Source organism: Dendrobium catenatum, unplaced genomic scaffold (genome assembly GCF_001605985.2).
Source record: "Dendrobium catenatum unplaced genomic scaffold, ASM160598v2 fragScaff_scaffold_740, whole genome shotgun sequence".
NCBI lineage: Eukaryota > Viridiplantae > Streptophyta > Magnoliopsida > Asparagales > Orchidaceae > Dendrobium > Dendrobium catenatum.
In genome coordinates, this window is record NW_021319202.1 from 372804 (window position 1) to 395980 (window position 23177).

Consider the following 23177-nt stretch of genomic DNA (forward strand, 5'->3'; position numbering starts at 1 on the left):
TTAAATGTGATTATAAAAGTCTGAAGTTATGCAAAGATTCTCTGATCATCATGAAAGGTATTTGTATTAGTAGGGTCTATACGCTATATAGTAATATGATAAGGGTTTTTGGTGTACATATCTTTTAATCTTGATAAAACCAAATTGTGGCATGGAAGATTGGGATATGTGAGTCTAAGAGACCTAGAAGTATTGTGGGAATAAGGATTTTTTGGAAAAAAGAAGTCTACCAATTTTAGTTTTTATGAATCCAAGAGGCTAAACTTTACTACTTCAGAATAAAGAAATTTTAGATTATTTGCATTCAAATATATGGGGTCCTACAAGAAGTGAGTCAAATGGCAGAGCTAAATATTTTCTTTTGTTTATTGATGATTATTCAAGAAAATGTATGTGTACTTATTGAAATAGAAAACTGAAGCTTTTGAGTAATTAAAAGAATGACTGATTATGGTTGAAAGTAAAACATGAAAGAATGTGAGAAAATTGAGAACCAACTATGAGTTTGAGTTCTACTCACATCAATATAAGAAGTGTTTTAAGCTTTTTTCCTCTCCATTCTCTGAGTTTAACAGTAATCTCTAGGATACGTCGATACGAGCAAGGGAAGGAGCAATGTGTTACGCCGGCCCAGGAGGGGCCGGCTGGACTGGTCCAGGTCTATGCCAGGCGACGGGATAGGGCGGAAATCCAATGGGGCCCACGTTGGGCTTAATGTATGAGTGGGAGGGAAAATTTTGAATGTAAGGGTTGATTAGGGAATTTGTAGGAATCCATTATTGTTAATTAGGGGAGGAGGAGGAAATTGGGGGGATTATCTTGAATTTGAGATCTAGGTTTTCTTGCTTGGGCTCTTGGCGTTGCCGGAGATTGGCGAGTTGTTCTTCCTCTCGAATTGAAAAACAATTGTATCTTGCTTATTTTTATTCATCTACTAGTGAAGTACAAGTCTTTACTTGAGTTTCTCTCAGTTTTCTTGCTAGTTCTCACTGTTTCCCTGTGATATCCTGCTGTCCACTGCTGAAAACAGCAGTTTTCCACTCCAATTGTGATCAGGATTGCTTGCGGATTCAAGTATTCCTTAGGGTTTACTTGTGAACTCAAGTATTTCCTATCAAATTGCAAATCCGACGACATCGGAAGCAAGGGAAGCCACTGGCCACAATGGGAGATACGGGAACCCGAACCCATTGAGGGGGAGGGAGACTACGGAAGTGGAGATCCTTGATGGGAATGACGGAATGCCTCTGCTAGAACCGCTTTCTAGGGAGGAGATGAGCATGGGCTATGAGAGAAGGGGTGCTGAATTTTTTGGGAGAAGGGATGAGTTCTATCGTTGAGGTGCTGAGGAGGAGAGGAGAAGGGAAGAGTATGGGGAAGGGCAGGGATACGATCGGCAGAGAGAAGGTCGTGACCACTGGGGAGCTTTTCCCCCTCGGGGAATAGGAGGTTATGGAGGAGTCAGAGGGAACAGGGGAGATCCGAGGGTGAGGAAATTGAAGATTCCCATCTTTGAGGGCGAAGACGCACATGGCTGGATCTACAAGGTGGAGCGGTACTTTGCATTCAATGGGTTGACAGAGGATGAGAAACTGACAGTTGCAGGACTGTGTTTGGAAAGGAAAGCATTAGCGTGGTACCAGTGGCGGGACATGAGGAGGCCCATTCGAAGCTGGAGGGAGTTCAAGGACTGTCTGCCAGAGTGTTTCCGAACCAGTAGGGGAGGAGACTTCTACGAGCAGTTCTTTACCTTGACAAAGGAGGGGACGGTAGCCGATTACCGCGACAGGTTTGAGTACCTCGCGAGCAGATTGGTTCGTCTTTCTGAGACCGTGCTGGAGGAGAACTTCATGATGGGGCTCAAACCGGAGATCAGGGCAGCCGTCAGGGTGATGAGACCATGCGACTTGGGAGAGGCCATGGAGTTGGCACAGCTGGTGGAGGACCAGAAGCACCTGGAGAGGGGAGCTCGCGGCAGTAGCTCTGGGGGATCCTACAAGATGACGACTACCTTCCTAGCTCCCAAAGGAACTGCCCATAGAGGACTACGAGAAGCACCAAAGGAGAGGACAGGAGGAGGGGGACCTAGAGGAAATTTTAAGAAGCTAACAGAGAAGGAGATCCAAGAGAAGCGGGCTAAGTGGTTGTGCTTCAGATGCGACAAAAAGTATATGCCAGGGCATAGGTGTAAGGACCGAACTCTTCAGGTTCTCACCGTCTGTGATGACGAGGAAACTGAGGAGGGAGGCGAGAGCGGGATAGGGGAGGAAGAAGAAGAGAAGCTACTTCTGGACGTAGCTGAGGTTTCTTTAAACTCTGTGGTGGGATTCACACCAAATCACACCATGAAGGTGAGGGGTGAAATAGGTGATCAGGAGGTGGTGGTGTTGATCGACAGTGGGGCCACACACAATTTCATCTCTAACCAAATTGTACATCGGTTAAGAGTGAAATTAGTTGACACGGGAGGATATGGACTGATGATGGGCACGTGGAAGGTGGAGATGGGGAGAGGAGTTTGCAGGGGAGTGGTATTGTCCATTCAAGGGATCCAGTTGAGGGAGGATTTCCTTCCCTTAGTGTTGGGGAGTACCGATGTCATCTTGGGGATGAAATGGCTTCAGACTTTGGGGGAGGACTAAAGTCAATTGGGGTGCTCTGAGGATAGAACTGATGGTGGAAGGACAGGGGATGATGATCCAGGGGGATACAGGTCTATCGAGGGCAGGAGTATTTCTCAAATCCATGATCAGATCCATACAGGAGGTAGGAGGGGGATACTTAGTGGAGTTGCAATGCTTGGAGCGGGTCAGTGTGGGGGAAGAAGGAGACATTCCACTGGTGATGCAACCACTCATACAATAGTTCAAAGAGGTGTTCCAGCCACCACAAGGTCTGCCACCACCCAGTGAGCAGGAGCATGCCATTCTTCTGAAGGATGGGGTGTCGCCGATTAGTGTTCGACCCTACCGCTATCCCAAGATTCATAAAGATGAAATTGAGAAGCTGATCAGGGAGATGTTGGAGGCAGGGATTGTCAGACCTAGCGTGAGTCCCTTCTCCAGTCCTGTCTTACTCGTCAAAAAGAAAGATGAGAGCCGGAGGTTTTGCGTGGATTACAGAGCGCTAAACAAGGAGACAATACCATATAAATTCTCCATTCCAGTGATCGATGAGTTACTAGATGAGTTGAACGGAGCCGTAGTATTTTGCAAGATGGACTTGAAGTCTGGCTACCACCAAATCAGAATGAAGGAGGAGGACATTCAGAAGATGGCATTCAGAACGCATGAGGGGCACTATGAGTTTTTGGTGATGCCGTTTGGGCTCACTAACGCTCCTGCTACTTTTTAGTCCTTGATGAATAGAGTGTTCCGACAACATCTGAGGAAGTTTGTGCTAGTATTATTTGATGACATTTTGGTGTACAGCCGAATGAAGGAGCACTTGGAGCACTTGAAGGAGGTTCTTAGCATCCTACAAGCCCATCAGCTGAAGGCTAACTTAAAGAAGTGCAGTTTCGCCCAGTCCAGGGTAGAATATTTTGGTCATGTGGTTTCTGAAGAGGGAGTGGCGGCCGACCAGTCAAAGATTGAGGCAATGCAGAAATGGCCAATGCCTAGGAACATAAGAGAATTGAGAGATTTTCTAGGATTGACTAGATACTACAGAAGGTTTGTGAAGCGATACAGCACCATCGCCTGTCCCTTAACTGAGCAACTGAAGAAGGACAATTTTCTATGGGGAGAGGCGGCAACCCAAGCTTTTGAGAGGTTAAAAAAAGCTATGATGACAGCTCCAGTGTTAGCTCTACCAGATTTCTGTCAGATCTTTATAGTGGAGACCGATGCATCAGGATATGGCTTAGGAGCAGTGTTGATGCAGAATCACAGGCCTTTAGCATATTTTAGTCAGGTGCTATCGACTAGGGCTATATTGAAATCAGTGTATGAGAAAGAGCTGATGGCCATAGTCTTGGCCATTCAGAAATGACGCCCTTATCTGTTGGGACGGCATTTCACTATTCGGACAGATCATAGGAGTTTGAAATACCTGCTAGAGCAAAGGATGGTGACCAAGGAGCGTCAGAGGTGGTTGTCAAAGCTGTTAGGCTATGATTTTGAGATCCAGTACGGCCGGGGGTGGAGAATAAGGTAGCTGATGCCTTATCTAGATTTGTGGGGGAACTTCAAGAGGTGGCAGTTTCAGTACCCTTGATGGTTGATTGGGGGGCCATCAAGGAAGAGAGCATGCAGAACAAAAAATTGAAGAAGATCAAGGAAGGTTTGATGAAGGATAGTAGCAGCCATTCAGGGTACTATCTGGAGGGAGAGAGGCTGCTATACCAGGGAAGGTTTGTGATTCCACGAACATGAGTACACATTCCTCACCTATTGCAGGAATTCCACGGTAATGCAGTTGGGGGTCATTCAGGAGTACATATGACATATAGGAGGTTGGCATCAAAGCTCTACTGGAGGGGGATGTTTAAGGATGTTGAGGAGATGGTGGCAAAATGTGAGGTGTGCCAGAGGAATAAGTACATGACAATGGCGCCAAGAGGATTACTCCAACCATTAGCACTTCCAAACAGAGTATGGGAGGAAGTGTCTATGGACTTCATCGACGGCCTACCCCGCTCAGAAGGATTCACAGTCATCTTAGTCATGGTGGATCGACTCAGTAAATATGCACATTTTATCCTCCTACGACACCCTTACACCGTAGTATCAGTGGAGGCAGCATTTATCAGGGAAGTGGTTAGATTACACGGGATTCCAGATTCAATTGTGTTGGATAGAGACAAAGTGTTCCTCAGTCAATTTTGGAGAGAACTTTTCAGAATGCATGACACAATTCTCAAGAGAAGCACCGCATACCATCCACATACAGACGGACAAACAAGTGGTTAACCGGAGCCTGGAAACATATTTGAGGTGTTTTGCTTTTGATCTTGGGGAAGATTGGAGCAGTGGCTTATCGTCTGAAGCTACCGCCCTCCGCTACTATACATCCGGTGTTTCATGTGTCATAGTTGAGGAGAGCTCTAGGGGAGCATGCAGTTAGCGCAGAGTTATTAGCATCAATGACGGAAGATTGGGAAGTGATTCTAGAACCCCTGGAGCTTATAGGGGTAAGATCAGATCAAGGGGGCAATAAGGAAGTGCTGATTCGATGGAAGGACCTCCCTGATTTCGACGCGACTTGGGAGCCATTTGAAAGAGTGAAGGAGAAATTTTCCTCTTTTCACATTGAAGACAAGGTGAGTTTTTGAGAGGAGAGTAATGTTACGCCGGCCCAGGAGGGGCCGGCTGGACCGGTCCAGGTCTATGCCAGGCGACGGGATAGGGGGTGGAAATCCAATGGGGCCCACGTTGGGCTTAATGCATGAGTGGGAGGGAAAATTTTGAATGTAAAGGTTGATTAGTTAATTTGTAGGAATCCATTATTGTTAATTAGGGGAGGAGGAGGAAATTGGGGGCATTATCTTGAATTTGAGATCTAGGTTTTCTTGCTTGGGCTCTTGGCGTTGCCGGAGATTGGAGAGTTGTTCTTCCTCTTGAATTGAAGAACAATTGTTTATTGCTTATTTCTATTCATCCACTATTGAAATACAAGTCTTTATTTGAGTTTCTCTCAGTTTTCTCGCTAGTTCTCACTGTTTCCCTGTGATATCCTGCTGTCCACTGCTGAAAACAGCAGTTTTCCTGCTGTTTTCCACCCCGATTGTGATCAGGATTGCTTGCGGACTCAAGTATTCCTTAGGGTTACTTGCGAACTCAAGTATTTCCTATCACAATGATGCTTCTAAATCTCATCCATTGTACTACTTTAAGATAAATGAAGGCCTTCTGTCAGGTCATAGAATCAAACATAGATCTTTAGGCGTCAATCAATATCAGATTATTTAACTCAAATCATACCCAACACCAATGCTCTAGCACTCCTATGAATCAATCTTATTCTTCAACCATATAACCTAAAACCTAAGGGCTTCATCAATTGTGCTTCATTGTAAGGGAAAAAATTGTATGTCGTAGATCTCATAGAAAAAAAATGTCCAACTTTTCAATCAGTCGATCGGTAGGACCAAGTACTAATCACTTGTTCTTCTCCGTACGGATCTCAGAGATGATGCATCTACTTAATCCATTGTTCTTCTTTGTAAAAGTATTAAACTATTCTTAATTCTCACCTCTATAAAAGAATCCCCTTTTAAGGGAAGCTAAATGACTTCTAAGTCACTCTTTTTTCTAAGAGGTACGAGGATTCTCCTTCAAGCCCTTGCTCTTCTTCCCAATGAGGAATTTTTGTTGAACAAATATTAGCAGTTATTCACCTTCAAGCTTAGCCATTGAGTTGAACGCTTTTGGTTTTTACTTGCAAAAAAATCTTAGGTTGGCCGTCAACCTCTTGTTTTGATATATATGTGCAGGATATCGTATCCAACTAAAGTCAATCTCAATTTAAATTCTCCCGACACTTAACTGTTTCCTCTATTGAGCAATAATATATGTTTATTCTACATGGTATTATGTCTATGTTAATTTGTAGGAATATAGGCAAGTATAATTTGATTGGTTATTCTATTATAAAGAATTTGTAATGATTAATATATTTTTACTACTGAATTCTCAAATACACTATATTCTGTTTCTTTCTTGCAGCAATTGCATTCACTTGTTATATATTGTACCATTTTTTCTTTGAGCACTAATTCAGCCAGCATTTTGTTACTCTCCTTATTTTGTGTAATTCTTTCAATACTTATTCTTGATTAATCTAGAAAGAAGCTATATATGGCTTAACTGAGGTTTGGAGAGAGAAAATCAGGGATGCTCGACTTGTTGCCAATCCTGGTTGCTATCCGACGTCCGTACAACTTCCTCTTGTTCCATTAATAAAGGTTTGACTTCTTAAGCCATATCTCATACTGTTTACTAAAATTTTAGCTGGCTTTTTTATGATTATTTAGGATTTACTTTTTTAAGAGTCTCATATGTTTATTTTTTTATTTTTTTGCCTCGTCTAGAGCTGAAAATCATGTTAAAATATGATGGGCTGAAATCGCATTTTAAGGGGTTGTATATATTTCTTGTGAATTTAGAAATTTCTTTTTTAAATAATTAGCATGAAAAAACCTATAAAACCAACTTGCCCGTATCTTAAAATTGTGAGTTTTTTTTTTTTTTTACAGCACTACTTTGGATAGTAAAACATTAAGAATTGACTCGCTCATGATGTTTTGTGAGTGCTTGATGGTATCCTTTGTTGGCCAAATTTATTTTTCTATCCACTTTACCCATCTTGGCTTGTCTGCAACCTTGTTAAAAAAAACTAGCACTTTTCCGAATGTGATGTAAAGCCGCTGGACAATAAGTGCATTTGGCTATTTCCAATATCGTGTGTGAGGAGGGTTTGATGTATAGTCTTACCCTTTGTTGCATGAAGATTCCGTTAATTGAATGCATAAGGTAAGAACATATAACATGTAATAGATTAAGGTGCATTGGTAAAGGAGGTTCGAGGTGAAGTAATCTGTGAGAAGGAGAAAACAGAGAAGAACAAGAGAAGAATTGGAGGAAAATACAATACGGGGAAATAAATCCCTCGATCCATTACAGTTTCAGAGAAACATTTACATTGTATATTAAGGAATATTAGTTAGTTATAGAAGGGTAAAAGGTATTGGCTAAGTGGTCTATTCTAGAATGTGGTATCCTGCTAAAATGATTCCCTACAATGGGTAGCTGAGCCAATCAAGTGATAAGTTGGCTTGCTTATATATTATAGCTTTATCATAGCTGCTAACAGGCCCCCACAAACTTATGATTCAAGGATTGAATTGTGAGTTTGTCTTTGAGTGAGCTTAATCAAGCAAAGGGCAATGGTTTGGTTAGTATATCGGTCGGTTTATCAACAATGTTAATATGTTGGATAGATATTTCCTTGGAGATAATGCATTCTATGATGAAATGGTAGTTTATTTTAATGTGCTTTGTTCGAGCATGAAACATCGGATTGTTGGCCAAGGTAAGAGCAAAAGTGTTGTCACACAATAGAGTGGTAGGAGTGGAGGGCAAAGTCTGAAAATTTGTTAGTAGACGCCTTAACTAGTTAATGTCCGATGTGGCTGACGCTAAGGCGCGATACTCTGCTTCAGTAGATGATTTGGCAACGGTTGCTTGCTTCTTAACACACTAGGAGACGAGTGAGTTGCCAAGAAATATGCAAAATCCGGTGATGGATTTCCTGTCCGTTGAGTCAACTGCCCAATCAGAGTATGAAAACAAGCGTAAATGCAGATCACCGTTGATGATGGGAAAGCCAAATTGATAAGTGCCTTGTATGTAATGGAGCAGTTGTTTGAGGGCTTGAAAGTTCTGCTTTGTTGGATTATGCATATGTTGACAAATTGAGTTTGTTGCGAAGGCAATGTCTGATATAGTAATTGTAAGATACTACAGAGATCCTGCAATTTTGTGGTATAAGGCAAGGATCGGAATAGAGCACTCCACGTTCGGCTTTAAGAGGCTTGATAAACATAGGGGTGTTGGATGGTTTGCAGTTTGCAAAACCTGCCTGCTTGTAGAATGTCTTGAGTGTACTAGGATTGGTTTAGGAAATATTCGATTGATGTATGGAGAACTTGAATGCCTAGGAAGAAAAATATAGGCAAATGTTCTTTTAGGGAAAAGGTGGATTGCAGCTTGTTAATGAGATCGGATAGAATGCGATTGTTATTGCTCGATATAAGAATATCGTCTACATAAATGAGAATGTAAATTTGGATGTTGTTGTTGGAGTAGAGCAACAATGAAGGATCAAATTTACTAAAATTGAAACCGAGAGTTTTTTTTTCAGAAAATCTGTAAATGTTTGAAACCATTGCCTAGGAGCCTATTTAAGTTCGTATATAGCTTTGTGGAGCTTGCAAACATAATCGGGATGAGCTGTATCAACGAAGCCATGTGGTTGTTTCATGTATACCTCCTCTCGTAGTTTGCTAATCATAAATGCATTAGAGATATTCAGTTGGAGGACTGGCCAATTCTGTGTGATGGCAAGGAGGTCGAATTGTTTCTTTGGTTTTAAATGTCCTGTTTTTTATCTGGTTAACATGGGGTGGTGGGAACTGGGAATGGGATGATTTTGGGAAATATTATGGTTGTTTGTTTGAGATGGTGGGAGATGAGATGGTGGGAGATGAGATGGTAGGATTGTGAATTGAGGTGCTGAAGGTTGAAGTAGTTGAGGAGAGAGAGGTCATAAGGTTGATTATGAGGAGGGGTTAAGTGTCGAGTTGGAGTATTAGTTGGCAGTTGGAAGAGATGGTATAGTGGAGATTGGGATGAGGGTAAGGGGTAACTGATTAGAGGTTTGGTTGGGTGTTGCGGTTTGTGTAGTAGTAGTTGGATAGGGAAGGTGTCTTCATAGAAAACTACATAACAAGATATGTGTATTTTGTAGGTAAGGAGATTAAAGCAACGATACCCTTTGTGAGAAGATAAATAGCCAAGAAAGATGCATGTTGAGGACCAAGGATGGAGTTTATTTGTGGATAGTGGTCGTAAACATGGATAACAAAGACATCCAAAGGTTTTGAGATGAGTGTAGGAGGGTTGGTAACCGTGGAGGAGATTCTAGGGATTGTCGAGATGAAGAGCTTTGGTTGGGAGTCTTTTAATGAGATAATTTGCTGTAAGAAGAGATTTCATCCAGAATTTGATAGGAAACTGAGAAGCATGAAGCAAAGTGCGAGTAGTTTTGATGAGATGCCTATGTTTTCGTTCGGGAATGTCTTTTTTCTCATGAGTGTAAGGACAACTCATTTGATGCTGAATGCCATGAGTAGATAGAAAATTTTGAAAGTCTTTGGATAGGTATTCACCACCACCATCTAATCTAAGTGTTTTAATCTTAACATTGAATTGAGTATGAACCATATGAAGGAAATGTTTAAATTTTAGAAATGTATCATCTTTTGTATGCATAGGGTATAGCCATGAAAAAGGGGAAAAATCATCTGTGAAAATAGGATAATAGCTATAGCTATTTAAATAAGAAGTATGTGCATGTCCCCAAACATCTGAGTGTATAAGAGAAAACAGAATAAATGATTTTATTGAACCTGAAGTAAAAGATAGTTTATGGCTTTTAGCCACATTACAAGAGTTACATAAAAAAGAGGAAGAACTTGCAATACAAATAGCAGAGTTTTGTCTAGCTAAAGTATGAAGAAGCTGATGATGTGGATGTCCCAACCATGCATGCCAGAGAGATGTGGATCAATGAGAAGTGTGAATAGCTGAAGATGTTAGAGATGGAATGGAGTAGAGGCCATCACGACTCCGACCAATAAGGATTGGTTGATTAGTCAAATTTTCTTTTATGATGAAGCCAAAAGCATCAAATCAAATAAAACAGTTGTTATCAGATGTAATCTTGTGAATGGAAAGAAGGTTGTGGATGAGAGATGGTACACGAAATAGATTTTGGAGGTAGAGCTTACATGGTGTATGAGGTAATGGAAGAAGACTTTGACTGCTTGATTGAATTGGGAGGGCTGTACCATTGGCTATAGAGATACTATCAGTGCCATGATATTGTTGAGGTTGCTGCAGGTGGGTAGCATCTGAGGTGAGGTGGGAAGAAGCACTCGAATCCAAGTACAAATCACTTAGAGGAGGAGATTATTGCTGTGTGAAGAAGCCACATGGTGGGTTGAAGTTGGGTGGAGAATATTGTAGATTGCTTCGGTGCCAAAAATTGATAGCAGAGCGTCCAGCCTTGCCACAAATTTGGCAAATAATCCTGGGAGCTGTGGAGAAGCGAGGTGGATGACCAGTAGAGCTGAAGTATCTTGTTGAGGAGGTTTTTGGTGCAGAAGAGAGACCACGACTAGCTTGAAGGAATCAGCTGAAGGGACCCTGTAGGAGCCTTTGAATGCATTAAGGGTTGTGGAATCTGCAGGGATAGTGGCTTCTTTGGTGTGATCATTCTGGATATTTATTTCTTCACTGCAGAGAAGGGAATAAAGATCGTCCAAGCTAGTAGGAGAGAAGGATGTGCGAATAGTAGTCTTGAAGGCATTGAAGGTTGAGGGCAAGCCGTTTAAGATGTATAAGATAATGTCCTCAGTGTCTATATGAGATCTGACTGCTGCTATGTTGTCCACCAATGACTTAATCTGCGCCAAGTATTGATTGACAATGAGGTCATTCATGGTAATATGATGAAGTTCATTCTTAAGTTGAATTACTCTTTAATGATTAGTAGGTTGTAGTCGTTTTTCAAGTGTGACCTATATTTCATGAGTTGTTTTTAGAGTTGGAACATATGGAAGAATGGAAGGTGAGATGGTAGAGAATAATGCAGCTACTAGATTTTGATCGGTGAGCTACCACATTTGATAACGTGGATTGAGGGTGATGTCATCAGTGGAGGAAGAGAGATGTTTTGGAGGGAAAATTTGAGAACTGGACATAAACCCATCGAAGCCATTCACAACAAAAATTTTGAGAACTTGAAGCTTCCATATGGCATGATTGTCATTGGTAAGTTGTGCTTGGTGTTGAAGATAAGAAATTTCAATGGAGCAGAAATACTGAGGTCACTTGCAGTTGCCATGTTTGACGATGCTTGCAAGGATGAGGAAATATGGCTGTCCGCCATTGATATGATCAATAAGATGGCTCTTAAGCCTTTAGCTCTGATACCAGTAAGTAATCTGCGAGAAGGAGAAAACAAAGAAGAACAAGAGGAAAATACAATACAGGCAAATGAATCCTTCGATCCATTACAGTTTCAGAGAAATATTTACATAGTTTATTAAGGAATATTAGTTAGTTACAAAAGGATAAAAGGTATTGGCTAAGTGGTCTATTATGGAATAAGGTATCCTGCTGAAATGATTCCCTGCAATGGGTAGTGGTGCCAACCAAATGATAAGTTGGCTTGCTTACATATGATAGCTTTATCATAGCTGCCAACACGAGGCATGGATGCAAAACAAAGAAGATATGGGCTTGCTTCACTTATCTCTCTAAATTTCTTAAACTAAGAATAATTTTAAGACCTCAAAATCTTTGTAATTATCATATTTTTAAAATAATTTTTACAAAAAAATGATAAGGTGCACAACATAGAGGTTTGCTGGACGATCACAATAATGCAAGAGGGTTGAGAGACGTGCATCTTGATTTCCAGAGTGTTGTTTATGGAAGAATGCTGGTTAATTTTAGGAGGGATTAGAGGACAACAAAGGAGTGGACAGACATTGTCACAAAGAATGGAAGACACTTCTTGCCTCAAACAACTCTTAAAATCTTAGAAGGAAGGGGGAACAATGCTTTGATTGCTAACTGATCTAGTCGAATCATGCTGAAAATGCCACCAGGAAACCCTTGAATAAAGGTAATGTGATCTGAAGGGAGGTATGAGGCGAGTTAAGTGTAGGCAATCAGCAATTTGTGACAAAGGCATTCAGAAATTGAGTAATTGTATTGCCGTAGTGAGAGTGAGCTTTATGAACAAGCATTGGGAATTTGCGTGAGCCATATTGAAATTCCACATGTTGAAGAGCGTAACCATGGAACAGCATTCTCCAATGAAGTTTAATGATCTAAAAACACATGTAGGGGCACTAAAAACTTGTTTTCATGGCCACCTCAGCATAGGGTAGCATTCAGAAACTGAAAATTCATGACTTTTAATTTCCTGAAAAATTAAATCTTTTGTGGCACATGCTATCTAGTAGAAATTCCTAACTTATGTGACACTGGAAATTTGTATCTCAATTAATTATACTTATAATGGCAGATATTAGGCATTTTTCACCTTGTGCGATGCAATAGTTAACACATTAATTATCTCTCCTAGGGAGTATCAGAAGAATGAAACTCATAGAAATTGATTGGGGCCCACATAAGTGGTGGAGCATGCAGTATAGTTTGATGCAAAACAAAGAACATCACTTCTTGTGATGCCCTACTTCTCATCAATGGGAGGGGAGCTTGGGTCAGTTGCAGACACAACACATGTTCTCCATTAATAATGAAGCCTTGCATGACCCGTGTTGTTATCCAACTACATTCTCATCGACTTATGCATTCTTTTGCAAAAAAAAAAAGAGGATGCATAAACATAGCACACCTAGCCATCACTTGCTTATCAAGGGCTACAATAGCCCTAAGCAAGCCTAATGTTTTTGTGCTTTTCCAAGGGAGAATGTTGGGGTTGGATGGTCAACTGCGGCCATTTGTAGTTTCTTAATATAGTCAAACGGCCATGCTAATGCCACCTAGCATCTTCTTTCTTCAATGCTCTTATTTTTTGTTTTTATTTTAGGTGTGGAGCGGTGTTAGAGTTCTAGAAAAGGATTTAATAATATTTCTATTCAAGTCATTAAGGATAGGTAAAAAAAAAAGGTAGTTTGATCAAGTATGTTCCTATTTCAGTTAGATTACTTCAAGGACCAGCTTTAAGCCAATTTTGTTTTGCTTTAGTCATGGATGTTCTTACTAGACATGCAAGAGAATCTACCCTAGTGTATGCTGCTTGTTGATAAGACTAGAAAGGGAGTTGAAGAAAAACTTGAATTATGAAGGTCAACCATAGAGTCTTAAGATTTTCTTTTGAATAGATATATAACCAAATACATATTGTAATTTTAGCGGTAATAGATCTAGTAGGGTGATTGCGACTCAGGGCGATCAAGTCATTAAAAAGAGTATCTATTTTAAATATCTTGGGTGATGCAAGCAAAAGGGGGGCCAAAATATTTTGGGTTGTAATTTTGGTGAGCTTTTATGTCCTCAACTAAAATCAGCTCAATTAATGCTTGAGTTGTTGTGTTTTCAGCTCATTATGTTGGGTAGTTCCCCTTTTTGGTTCATTATGAGGAGAGTCTTTTGCTCTTTCCCCTTTCCCTGTGGCCCTTCGGTTTCCCCTTCCTGGTTCTTCTTCCCGTGGCTGTTCCTTCCCCTCTTGTGGTTGTCTGTTTCGATTCCCATTGTGGCTGCTCGTTCCTTCCCCCTTGGCTGCCTGTTCCGTTCCCTTTGGCTGCATGTTCCGTTCCTTCCCCCTTGGCTACCTTTTCTGGTTTTCTGTGTGGCTGTTCGGGTCCTATTTCTGGATTGAATGCTGGCCCCCTTTGTGCTCTTTGGGTGCTGTTCCTGGACAGCTCCTTGGCCTTCTATCTTTCCTTATTTTAATGGTTTAAATGAGGATATTTTTGGTTGTTTTGCTGCCCCATTTCCCCTATAAATATAAGGTGTTTTGTAATAAAAAAGGAGGATTTTGGTGAGATATTTTTGGAACTAAACCTGCGGGTTTCTTTCTTGGAAAAGCTTGCAAGCTTGTTCCATTCATCTCTTCTTCTAGGAAAGCTTGAGAGCTTGTCCTCTCCTTCGTCTCGGCTTCTTACCTCTTTCTTCTCTCTGCAAGTTCGACAACATCTGTATCTTTCTTCTCAAGTTATCAAAGTAATGTTTTGTTTTACAAAAATTATGTTGTGTCTTAATATTTGAAGTGGTACGTTATATTTTTATGAGATAAAAGAAGTATTTAGTATATGTTATGGTCTTCAATTTTTTGTGGAGACTTAGTTTAGTATTTATTTTCCTTTCTTTTTGTGACCAAGGGTCTCCTACTTGTTTTGGGAGTTTTCGGTTGCATCATTGGGTCTATTGTTCAAAATGATTATGAAATAGATGGGATCAAGTTGGATGGTTTAAGTGGAGGAATGCATTCAACCTATTGTGTGATACAAAAGTGCCCATCAAATTTAAGCGGAAATTCTATATGTTGGTAGTGAGACTTTCAATGCTTTATGTCGTAGACTATTGGCCATTAAAAGAGAAGCAAAAAATTAAGTTATTTGTTATAGAGATGAGGATGCTTAGGTGGATGAGTGGCTTTACACTTAGAGATAGAATGTAAAACTATTATTTACGCAAGGTTGGAGTAGCTCCAGTGGCAGAAAATATTAGAGATTCACCTTATATGATTTGGACTCACATAAAACATCGGCCTTTCGATAAGCAAGTTAGGAGAGTAAGATATATTAGATATGACCTATGTTAAGAAAGATAGATGTAGATCTAAAAAGACTTGGTTAGAAAGTATTAGTAATGACCTTTTTTGTTAGATTTAAATGAGAATTTGATTCTTAATATGACATAATGAAGAAAAAAGATTCATGTTGTCGACCCCATGTGGTGGGATAAAGGCTTGATGTTATAGTTGTTGTTGTGGGGCAGTGCAGAAATGTTAGTGGGGTTTTTAGCTTGCATATTTACATCTCCATGATTCGGTATCTTAGTTGAGATAGTGTAGAAATAAGTGCAACGAAATGAAGTAAGTTACTAACAATCTTACTCTTGTTGCAGGCTCACTTAATTGAATTAAAAAATATTATCATCGATGCAAAATCTGGTGTCAGTGGAGCAGGTTTGGAGACATCCCTTTCATTTATATCAACTCCATACATGTTTAAAGTGTGTTGTAAATTGGGGCTATTTACTGCCATTTGAATTATTTTAAAAACCGTGTCAATGAAGGAAGGGGGGCTAAGGAAACCAACCTATATGCAGAAATTTCTGAAGGCATGCATGCATATGGAATTTCTAAGCATAGACATGGTATTTCCTTATGAAACTTTCAAAATTCTCTTCTTTCCTTGATAAAAGAAAAAAAAAAGTTTGACAGCATTTATTTTACTTTATAAATGTTTTATTTGCTTGCAGCAAGTATATATTTCAATCATTTACAGAGCTTTTTTTTAGTGAAAAAGCTGGGAAGAGCATTTCTTAAAGGATAAAAAAGTAGCTACAAAGAGTACAATAAAGTGAAAAGAATCACTAAGAGAAAAAGTAACAAATATCAGATGACTTATATCAACGTCAACTAAGAACAAATATGAGAGTTGAGAATGCCCTTGTAGAGATAAATTTGGCATGTTGCTCATATAAACTATCCACATATGAACAAGAATCTAAGGAGGATTGCATTTTAAATACAATGAGTGCAAGAAGTAATACCTTCATTCATTAAGAAATTATACATAGACTGCACATTAAACTTGCCTTTAAAAGCAACGAAGTAGGTGTATAAAAAGTGTCTGATGGATGGACTTTGTTGATGATAGAACATCAACTAGATGAACATGAAGTCAATTTCTATTAAATATGCTGACCTAAATTAGTAATATTTTGAGATTTGTTTCTAGCAATGTAAAAGAACTCTTTGAAGTGATAGAATAAAGAAACCTTCAATCCATTTATCAAGCCAAAATTTTGGTAAACATAACATTATAAACATTCAATGCAATATTAAGGAGGCATGGTTGGACAAATTTATCAAAATTCTAATGGAAGTAGAAGATTTAGGCTTCATTTGGGACAATTTTTTTGCTGCTTCTTAAAACAGTTTTCTAGTAAAAAAATTTAATTTTGTACTAGAAAACTGTTTTAAGAAGTAGCAAAAAAGCTATCCCAAATGTAGCCTTAACCAAAGTAGCCTTCTTAAGAAAATACATTATATTTTTTTGACAATATATACTCATTACTAATTTTCTAATATGGAATATCTCTATGATAATATATGACCTATGTTGGGAAGGGTATTAATGGACTCATTCTTTCATAATATCAGTTCCAGAAATTGAACAAGGACTTTCAGATGCTTCACATTCTAATGTATCGGTCAGCTTCACTCCTCATTTGATACCAATGGTAAGTATACAATTCAGATTTATCTTTATTATTATTATTTTATCTAGTTATGTTCTCTTAAAAGCCTTCTTATTATTTTATCTGTTTTTAACAGAGCCGTGGAATGCAATCTACCATTTATGTGGAAATGTCAGTTGGGGTAACTCATGATGACTTGTATCAACACTTAATGGCCGCTTATGAGGTATTTGTGTTGTTTTTTTTTATTGATTAGTGATCTTTTCAACTTGAATATTCTATTTAAGGCATGTTTTGTGAAAATGGCGTTCCCTGTGTCTGAGGCTCCTGTCAATGTAAGAACTGATGCATGCTATTTTACTCTTAAATTGCGAAGATGTTGTTACTTTATGATTTGAGCCCGCTGAGGTCTCTTTCATTGATTCTTATAAAATTCAATTTCTTTCAAAAGCTATAAATTCTTTCTAAAGTTTATCTATTTGCATTACTATGGTTTATGATCATTTTGGAATGGTGTTGCTTAATTTTATGCATTAGGAGTTGGTTGTGCATGCAGAATGGGTGTTAAATTCATCCGACCATCTAAAATTTTCTACACTTTGGATACTTCACTCTATTTATTAAAAGTCATAAAGAATAATATAAAAAAAATTTCTTAAGGTTTATGCAGAAATTAAAGGAGATCAAATGATCATTTTTTCTCTTCTGATATTTCCTTATTTAATGGAAGGATTCCCTCTTTGCTATATTTAAAGTAATTATCCAAAGCGTATACCCACCTAAGGTCTATATAATACGTTCGGGCGCACGATTTAGACCTATATGACTAGCTAACTTTCATTGATTCTCATAAGACACAATGTCTTTCGAAAGCACTATTTTTTTTGCTAAAGTTTATCTATTTGCATTATTGTGATTTAGACCTGTATGACTAGCTAACTTTTGTTTTCACAACACTTTTTGCGCAACTTCTAATAGTTTTTACTTCGATCTTTTCTGTTTCAATCTCATCACATCACACTGGTTTTTCCCTTCCAATATAATTGTTTTTTGCTTTATCCTTTCTAGGTTTACCATGCATCCGTCTTAACATTCTCTTTCTTCCACACTTGGTAATAAGTGACATTTATTTTTGAATATTTGCATTTATATAGCTGGTCTATATAAATTTCTGTCTTCAAGATTTATTCTTTTAAATAGTTCTACCTATCGTATTTCTCCTTTAATTACTCAGGTTTAAATATAAAAATACTATTATCCTCTATATTCATGTTAAGATCTAAGGTACTTAAATCTATAGCATTTTTGTATCACTTGATCTTTTTAAGGTATTGAAGAAAACCTAAAGCTAAAAAAAAATTTCTTGACTTGCATGATCAATTTCTGCTATTATTTAATTCTTTAGTAATGAGATTGAAGTTTGGTAGTGTGCTAATGCCCCCATATGATGATCCGAATATTTTCGTTTATTAGTTTTGGACTTTAAGATTAAGGGGCATAATATTAAAAATAAAGTAAATTGTTGTTCTAAGAATAGATGGGTCATTTAAGGAATATTAACAAAAATATTTTTGAGAGTAAGATTCTAGATCTTAAGATTTTTTCTGTGCATGAGAAGCTTATTTTATGTGGTAAAAAGGAGCTAGTGATATTAAGAATGTTACAAAAGATGTGCTTGGACTATTAAAAGGAAAAACTACTAATAGTAAAAATAGTTGGTGGTGAAATCAAAACATGTAAAAAAGATAAAATGTATGAAGATTTGTTATAAAAATTGGTTTAGCTGTAAAAACTTTGATAATTGAGAAAGATATAAAAATGCCCGTAAGAAGTTAAGAAAGTGATTTACAATGCAAAGTTTTTAGCTTTTAATGATTTATATAATAGATATACTAAGGAGAGCGAAAGATATATGTATAAGTTAGTTAAACAAAGAGATAGGAGTAGTAAGGATTTAGCTCAAGTGAATTGCATTAAGGATCAAAAAGTATTTTTATTAGAAAATGATATTCAACAAAAGGTGGATGAGATATTTTACTAAACTTTTTAACGAAGATTATGAGAATGCAATTGAATTCAATGATCTTAGCACTCTAAATGAAAGTAAAGTTTTTTGTTTTTATCGGTGTATTAGTAAAATCAAAGCTAAAGAGGCTTTAAAGAAAATGAAGCGTGGAAAAGCTGTTGGACCTGATGATATCCCAATAGAGGTGTGGAAATGCTTAGGAGATGAAGGAATTTCTTAGCTTACTAAACTTTTTAATATTATTTTTAAGACTAAATAGATGTCAGATGAGTGGAGAATGAGTATGTTTATTCCTAATTTTAATAGTGAAGGTGATGCACAAGATTGTGCGAATTATAGAGGAATTAAGTTAATTTGTCTTACTTTAAAACTATGGGAGAGAGTTATGGAGCATAGGTTGCAGTGTGACACCAATGTTTCTCAAAATCAAATTGGATTCATTCTAGGTAGGTTTACTATGGAAGCTATACATTTATTGAGAGGTTTGATGGGGAAGTATAGAGAGAATAAGGAGGATTTACATAAGATTTTTATTAATTTAGAGAAAGCATATGATAAAGTTCTAAGAAAAGTGCTATGGAGAGTTCTACATAAGAAAGGGGTTAATAATGCTTATATTCAAGTCGTTAAGGATATGTATGTAGGAGTTGTTACTTGTGTTTAAACACAAGGTGGTTTTGACCAAGTATTTTCCTATTTTAGTTGGATTACATCAAGGATCAGCCTTAAGCCCATATCCTTTTGCTTTAGTCATGGATGTTCTCACTAGTCATTTGCAAGAGGTTGTACTTGGTGTATGCTTTTTTCTGATGATATTCTTCTTATTGATAAGACTAGAGAGGGAGTTGAAGGTAAACTTGAATTACATATGTCAACTTTAGAGTCTAAAGGCTTTCATTTGAGTATATCTAATACTGAATATATGTTGTATGTATCCCACATAAGAAGACTACAAAACTATGTTGTATGTATCCTCTAACTCACTGATTTGGATGACACCATATTGCCCTCATACATCAAACACTTTATTTCAGCTTCTAAGAATTTTAACTTGCTTTATTTAAAGCTACATAAATGTGGTTAGTACCAATTGAATATAAGGCTATAAGCTGCAAAATTCATTTGATAACTCACCAATCGAAAACTAAAGTAGATCAAGTACTCTTTGTTCTAATTAATCATGATATTTCTTTCTTAAATTCTTTTCTATTATATAGTGCTGTATTATTCAATTGTTTATAGTGGGAGTGGCATCCTAACAAATCAAACGCAATCCTATTTTTTCCAAGGACTTCTAAACGTTATTAGATTCTCCTATTCTTATTTTCATCTTGTACATTTCTGATACTATTTAATGAAGGCTTGGTGTTGATGCATATGAATATGTTTACAATATAACACAAAATGACTGCGGCTTGCTTATCTTCTCCTTTTGTGGGCTCCGAAAATTTGGCCCCGGCTTCACCCGCTTTTTTTTTGGGGAGTTTTAACGGATTAAGTTCAGGGGTAAATTTTTGGAAGGCAGATGAGTTTGTAGATAAGACACTACCCAGAAATTTCACCCTCATTTTTGCGAGGACTTTATGATCTGAGTTCTGGTTTCCTATAGGCGCAAGCCCCTATAGTTAATTATCCCTCCCGATAATGAGAGAGAACTTTCGATTAAGGCTAGCCGTCAATTATATACGTAGAATGAGGGCGAATTATCAAGCAGATATACGGTCAAGGCGTCGACCGGAATATTTGTTTTATGCGTTCATATAAGGCCTTCAAGGTCTATGACAAAAGAAATCCATCAACACCTTTTAGTTTTGTTCTTATTGTTATATGGTTTTCTCTGCTCGCAGGGTGAAGATTTTGTTAAGCTACTACAAAAGGGAGCAGTGCCTCACACTCGGAATGTCCGGGGTTCGAATTACTGCTTTATGAATGTTTTCCCAGATCGGATTCCAGGAAGAGCCATTATAATCTCTGTGGTATATGAACTCTTGAGCTTTATGTTATCGTTAGATCAACATACCAACCATTTTTTTTAAATTATTTCTCTCCCACTTTTTTGGCAGATTGATAATCTAGTTAAAGGAGCATCAGGTCAAGCACTACAAAACCTAAATCTTATGATGGGGTATCCTGAAAACCTCGGCTTGCAGCAGCAACCTCTGTTTCCTTAGCTTATTTGTGGGTAAATCATTATGAAATTCTGTGATCTTGATTTCAATTCCTTAGCTGTTTTTTTTTTTTTTTCTTTTTTAGGCTTCGTTTGGGACGACTTTCTTATTGTTTCTTAAAACACCTTTTTAGTATAAAATTTTTAATTTTTGTACTAAAAAGTTGCTTTAAGAATAAACAAAAAAGCCATCCCAAACGAAACTTTAATCAAAGTATTTTAATGGCTTCGTTTTAAAATTATGCTCCAGGCTGAAGGTAGCAAAAATGGAGTTCCTAACAACATTTTTACCAACATGAAGGATACCTTCGTCGAGGTTTTCTCCTGTGAACTGCTTTGTTAAGCCTGTATCATGTTGTATTTTTTGTTATAAATAATAACATTATCAAAGTAGTTTTGTTATGCCGAATTCGCATCAAGTGATGAAAGTTTCCATGGTTCTTGAGTGTGGACTTATTACAGGTAGTTTATGCTGGTCTAAGTTTGGATAGGGGAAAGAATGAATTGAAACTTTTGTGGGACTTCTATTTAAGCAGTTTCAGAGTTTGTCATTTGATGATAATATTATTCATGTTACACCTTGTATTTGTTTTACAGCTTGCGAGGAAATAACTAACGCTTGTTTTCTATTTAACTTTAGCTATTTGCTAGGCTTATATTGCAGCAGCGTACCACATTGCTGCAGTGTTGTAGTCCAACTAACTTAAGTAAGTAAGCTATTTTCTCTGTTTGAGTTTAGTTTTTAGGCTCTAAGACCACGATTAAAGTATTTGCTTTGTTAGTGTGGGAAAATCTTACAGCATTAAACAACAGATACAGGGAAGTTGTATTGTTCTTATCATGGGGGTCAATTTGACTAATTAAAGAATCTAAAATTATATTTATTAGGATCGTGACAAAATATATGTAATCATCAAATTGTTATAATATAAAGATGACAATATACTTGATACGTCACAAAAAATCATCTTGATCAAGTATGAATCTCGAAGCTTATATGAGTCCGTAATTTTCTAAATTAAATTCAGGACCAACTCCAATTTCAACAAACTTATAGTCAAATTGAATGTCTCGACAAGGCGAATCCAATGATACAAATCGGTCCAAAACAAGCTAATATGGGCTCAAATCAAGGGACTGAAGCATATTTGAAGGCTCAAAGCATTAATTTGACCAAATGAACTCTCTCTCTCTCTCTCTCTCTCTCTCTCTCTCTCTCTCTATATATATATATATATATATATATATATATATCGAGCGATTCGACGAGACAAATTTAAAGAGCCTAAGACTGATTAATTCAGACATCATTAAGACACTTAAATTGACTTAATAAATGCACTTAAATGACTTCAATATTGGACCTGAATCGAAAATTTTAGGTTTGGGTTGACCCGAAATGGGTCGGTTTCGGGTTCAACAATTCAACTTTTTTAAAAAATTGGGTTGAGTTTGGGTTTAATCTGCAAATTTGTTTTTGACCCGACAACTTGATTGACCCGTTTTGACATGTTTTTGACCCGAAAAGCGGAGATTGACCCATTTTGGATTCGAAAAGTTGCAAATTTTTGTTGGCATTGAGTCATTCGGGTCGGGTCGGGTCGGGTTGACTTGGACCCGAAGTGGGTCAGGTTCGAGTCCGGAAAATCAACCCGTTTGCAAAAATGGGTCAGGTTCGGTTTGACCTAAATAGTGCCAGGTCAGTTTCGGGTTTGACCTGAACCCGGGCCGTAACCCGAAATTGACACCCCTTGTGTCTGTGTGATTAAATAATACATGTTAGGAGTCGTAAGGAATTAGAATCTTTTGAGATTCTATATGTGTAAAAGAATATTCTAGTGTCTATGGGTCATGTTCTGGTGTTATAAGAAAAAAAGATAATCATAAGGGGCAAGAATCCTTTGAGATTCTATCTGGGTCCGAGGAATATGATATGAACTGCTATATGATATAAATTGCAATTTATTCTTCTACTTAGTATTATTTTTTATAATTAGATAATTATTATGCTAGTATTATATTCTCAGTATAGTAATTTATTATATTGCATTTAATTAATTTTAAATATTAAGTAAAATATTTAATAAAAGAATTTTAAAACTTTAGATCACTTTGTGTGGCCTGTTAAGCTATTGTAGCTCATTGTAGTTTTGCTTATGTTTTTAGGCTCTAATAAAGGGAAGGAGCTTACGGATTAGCAGTTCAGGACTGATCAAAGTTTATATGTATTTCTTTTATTGATTTTGTACAATCATGACTAGTTTATCATTCAATTTTATAATTTCTATTT

General features: G+C 37.6%; 1 protein-coding gene across 1 annotated transcript in view; it reads left to right on the forward strand.

The window, feature by feature from the left end:
• Positions 1-21481, forward strand: part of LOC110110234 (probable N-acetyl-gamma-glutamyl-phosphate reductase, chloroplastic) — a 34141-nt gene extending 12660 nt beyond the window's left edge. The window contains exons 8-15 of the mRNA XM_020841615.2: positions 6788-6907; positions 15393-15453; positions 15564-15644; positions 16657-16736; positions 16831-16920; positions 20568-20696; positions 20784-20898; positions 21138-21481. Of these exons, the coding sequence (XP_020697274.1) occupies positions 6788-6907; positions 15393-15453; positions 15564-15644; positions 16657-16736; positions 16831-16920; positions 20568-20696; positions 20784-20891 (669 nt within the window). The 3' untranslated portion in view covers positions 20892-20898; positions 21138-21481. The remainder of the gene's footprint in view (positions 1-6787; positions 6908-15392; positions 15454-15563; positions 15645-16656; positions 16737-16830; positions 16921-20567; positions 20697-20783; positions 20899-21137) is intronic.
• The last annotated feature ends 1696 nt before the right edge of the window (positions 21482-23177 follow it).